Here is a 4,384-nt window from a genome sequence, read left to right on the forward strand (position 1 = left end):
AGGTTTCCCAGTGGGGGTGGCGGCGTGGCGCGGACCCCGGGCAGCCCTGGCGCGGAGCGCGTCGCAGTTCCCTGGAGGAAACGGCCTCGCAGCAGCGGTGGTGACGCGGAGACCCGAGCAGCCCGTTGGGGATGAACCGCTACGTTAGACCTAGACGTTTTCGTCTTTGGGGTCCTTTTCCATTCAAAAAGCCCCGGGCCCGGGATTTAACTCAGTGGTTCTGCCTCCTGCATAGCAAGCGCAACTTCCCAAGTTCGATCCCTGGTACTGAAACCCGAAAAGCCCGTGGTCCTGAGGATCCCTTGTCCCCATCTACAGACCAGGCAGTTGGAGGCAGTTTGTGTATGATCCAGAGGAAGTGAGGAAATTGGAATTAGAACTCAGATCCAGATCCGACGCTCCGCCGTGGTGATTAATTACCGAGCCCGCACGCGCCTAGTAAGGGGTATTTTGTTCTTTTCCTGTCTCAGATGAGGACCATCCTGAAGAAGGTTTCCACACCATCCATTCGGGCAGGCACGAGTACGCATTCAGCTTCGAGCTTCCACAAACGTAAGTCCCGGAGCCAGGCCGCAGACGCACACCCAGGGCAAAGCAGCCTTTCGCAGTCACAGACTCGAAATTCACTTTTTTCGGTTTTTGGGGGTTTTTTGGTTTTTTTGTTTTTTAAAAAAAAAAACCCTTTTCACTACAGAAATTTGCTAGAGGAAAACAATGTATTAAACATAAGAAGCTATTTTTTAATCCAGTGTGGCAAAATTACAGAAAGCAAGCTCGATTAATAGGACTCCTTCCTAAAGCCTGTTTCCAGGTCCTGAGTAGTAGTTCACTTAACAGTGAGAGGCTGAGACAGAGTAAGCGCTTTGTAAATGCTGACAGCATCGCTAGAAAAAGTGCTTGTCATCTGTCCGTACCTTCTTTTGCTAATACTAAACCCTTAACAGACATTAAGACTTGCAAACTTAACTGTTCTGGAAGATAAATTCAAGATGACAGAATTTGTCATGTGCCAAATGGAGATAACTATGCATTTGTTTTGTTAATTCTAGGAGTTGAGTTTTATGTACGTGTGGTTCCCAAATGCCATTTTTTCAAAGTGTATCTGAACAAATTATTTGTGTAAACCAGTTACTGAATTTTATTTCCCTATGTTGTATATATGTTAAGAGGAGAATCTAAAATGCAAAAAAAAAAAAAAACTGTATGCAAAATCTGTGCAGCTTCTCCAGTGTAAACTGGCACTCTCACTTAACCAGTACAGAATATTAAAGATTTTGGTGACGAAAATACGAAAAGGGGACTCCTGAACTCAAACCTTTGGAAAGCAGTAAATTTTGAGCATCTAGCCGAGTTCGAAAACAGTTCTGGTTCTTTTGATAGAGTTCAAGAACAGTTCTGGTTCTTTTTGATACAGGTCGTAGGAATATTTGGCTTTTTTTTTTTTTTTTTCAAGTCTTGGTAAACATAGCCAAAGAACTTAATTAACACAAACCCACTGGGAAGTTTCCAGACACTTCTCCAGAGTTTGCTGGGCTTTATGAAGTGTGACGATTATCCTAAGCCTCTTCCAGGTCTTGGTCAGTATAGAAAAAGCCAGTGGTTCCTCGCTGTGAGAAACTCAGCAGTTTGGTCTGAATCGCTTACTGGTGTCCAGATCGCCGCCGGACAGGAAGCGTTGAGCCAGTCTTAACTTTGTTTTTTAAATGAAATTCTTGACCTTTTCAGGAATTGTTTGTTCACCTATAATTTTGCCACCGAGTATTAAAAGTAGCCTCTTCTTAGTTTAAAGGGATTGTATTCTTCTGGCTTCATGAAGCAAATTTTCTACATGAAACTATAACTGTTTTATTTGGAAGTAAGAGTTTTTCCCCACTGACTTATCCCTTTGGGAATTTTGCCCACTCAGATGTCTGCTCCTCCTTGGTGACCCGCAGCAGCTCTGTCACCACTTCCGCCCTGCTGCACCGTGCTGAGGGGGGTAGGATTAATATATTGACCTTTATATTCTACGCAGACCACTTGCTACCTCATTCGAAGGCCGGCATGGCAGTGTGCGCTATTGGGTGAAAGCCGAACTGCACAGGCCTTGGCTTCTACCAGTAAAATTAAAGAAGGAATTTACAGTCTTTGAGCATATAGATATCAACACTCCTTCATTACTGGTAAGAAAAGACTAAATTCTTCATTCTTTGTTTTTGGCATCTGAATACTAAAGAATAAATCACCTGAACTACTCAATTTTCGTAACTTTGAAGTAGTGGCTTTATTTTTTAAGTCCCATAAACACTCCATTTTTAAATCAAGAGCCCCACAGCCAATGAAGAGCCTGCCCGTTTTTTGGCCCTGCGGTGACTAACTTGAAGCAGGTTTAAGCGTGAGCCCAGTGCACGGGTGACTCAGAACCCGGCTGTCGCAGAGGAGCGGCGTTGCCTGCCGCAGGACGGCCGGGCGGCCTTGCATTATTCCAATCAGGGATAGTTGGCAAATGATGGCGAATCATCGCTTTTGTGGAAAACACTTAATTCCTTCATTAAAAGAAATCTTTGCATTGCATTTTATGAGATTAATTCAAATTTGACTTCAAAACTTTGGTTTTAAACAAATGGTAACATCTTTAGAGCAAGTAAGAACCTAAAAGTGGCAGTTTTTACATACGGATTTTTTTCATCCTCCGAGAAAGATGTTAACATTTGGGATTATAACCAACCTACTTCCTGTGCTGCCTTCCCTTAAGGTAGTTTAAATGGAACTTGGAAAGGGTTTTTTTTGTTGTTGTTGTTGTTTTTAATTATTGTCTGTGTAACTAGGTGGGTTAAAACTAGGTTTATTTAAAGACAAAAATAATGACATAATTCAGAAGGCCTTGGTTGGGAGGAAAAGTATTTTGGTCCAGGGGACAAAAAAAAAAAAAAAGGCGACACAATTATTTGTACATTTTCCCAGAATTTAGAATAATACTATTTTTAAATATTCTAGTATTAGAAAGTTTTAAAAACTTGTGGTATTTTACTGATTCTTACACTGATCACCTTCTCTTTCTTCCTTACAGTCACCCCAAGCAGGCACAAAGGAAAAGACCCTGTGCTGCTGGTTCTGTACCTCAGGCCCAATATCCTTAAGCGCCAAAATCGAGAGGAAGGGCTACACCCCAGGTACGTGTAAGACCTCCGTGCCCCACAGAGTCTTTCCATAGCGCAGGGTGGTGCACTCCTGCAAGCCCAGTGTACTCAGGAGGTTGAGGCAGGCAGATCGCTCCTAAATCCAAGGCCAGTCTGGGCCACATAGTGTGTTCAAGGCCAAACCGCTCCATCGACCCGTCCCAAAAAACAAGTCTTCACTTTGCTTTTGCGTGTAAACGCGCACTGTTTGTGCCAAATACGAACGTGGTAGTAAGTAGTCTTTGTCAGGGTAACGTGAGCACGGCCCGCCCTATGCGCCCCCCACACCCCGCGGTCCTCCATGTGGTCTGGGCACCTCCCCAGCTGCAGTTGGTCTGACCGGAAGCCCCTTCCCCAGGCGAGTCCATCCAGATCTTCGCAGAGATCGAGAACTGCTCGTCACGCGTGGTGGTCCCCAAGGCGGCCGTCTACCAGACGCAGGCCTTCTACGCCAAGGGCAAGATGAAGGAGGTCAAGCAGCTGGTGGCCAACCTGCGTGGGGAGTCGCTGTCGTCCGGGAAAACTGAGACGTGGGACGGACGGCCGCTCAAGATCCCGCCGGTGTCGCCCTCCATCCTGGACTGCAGCATCATCCGCGTGGAGTATGCGCTCATGGTGCGTGGCCAGCGGGCTCAGGCTGGGCCCAGGCGGGAGGTGCTGTGCGGTTCTGACAGGGTTACGTGTGATAGCAACATTCAGAGTGTAATTAACTAGCTTAACTTGTGTACAAGTGTAGTACTGTATTTGACCTGGGAAACTTTTCTTATGTATATCAGTAAAAGTAAGCAAACGGAATCAACAAACATGGAAATTGATTGTTTTAAAAACAAAAATCCTAGCTGGGCGTGGTGGTGCACGCCTGTAATCCCACCCCTGGGGAGGCTGAGGCAGGAGGATCACTGAGTTCCAGGCCAGCCTGAGCTACATAGTGAAATCCCATCTCAAATGGGGGGGGTGCCCACCTGGCCTCTCACCCAAGCGCCCTCCGGCCACAGGTGTACGTGGACATTCCCGGCGCCATGGACTTGTTCCTGAACTTGCCGTTGGTCATCGGCACCATCCCCCTGCACCCGTTCGGCAGCCGGACCTCCAGCGTCAGCAGCCAGTGCAGCGCGAACATGAACTGGCTGGGCCTGGCGCTGCCCGAGCGGCCTGAAGGTAAGGGCTGTGCCTGCACCCTCCTGCCCTGGGGTGTCGGAGCCTCACCCGCTCCGGTGCCCGGCTGC

At 47.0% G+C, this 4,384-nt stretch overlaps 1 protein-coding gene across 2 annotated transcripts in view; it reads left to right on the forward strand.

Moving 5' to 3' along the window:
* Arrdc3 (arrestin domain containing 3) overlaps positions 1–4,384 on the forward strand; it is a 13,558-nt gene that overhangs the window by 3,282 nt on the left and 5,892 nt on the right. The window contains exons 1-6 of one of the 2 annotated variants that reach the window (XM_010637184.3): positions 7–264; positions 471–552; positions 2,015–2,162; positions 3,050–3,152; positions 3,517–3,773; positions 4,154–4,316. In XM_010637184.3, the coding sequence (XP_010635486.1) occupies positions 132–264; positions 471–552; positions 2,015–2,162; positions 3,050–3,152; positions 3,517–3,773; positions 4,154–4,316 (886 nt within the window). In that variant the 5' untranslated portion in view covers positions 7–131. Of the gene's footprint in view, positions 1–6; positions 265–470; positions 553–2,014; positions 2,163–3,049; positions 3,153–3,516; positions 3,774–4,153; positions 4,317–4,384 lie in introns of those variants that run through there. The other variant, XM_010637183.2, reaches the window with a different exon arrangement.

Source organism: Fukomys damarensis, unplaced genomic scaffold (assembly GCF_012274545.1).
Source record: "Fukomys damarensis isolate Sample0158 unplaced genomic scaffold, DMR_v1.0_HiC HiC_scaffold_3, whole genome shotgun sequence".
Classification (NCBI taxonomy): Eukaryota; Metazoa; Chordata; class Mammalia; order Rodentia; family Bathyergidae; genus Fukomys; species Fukomys damarensis.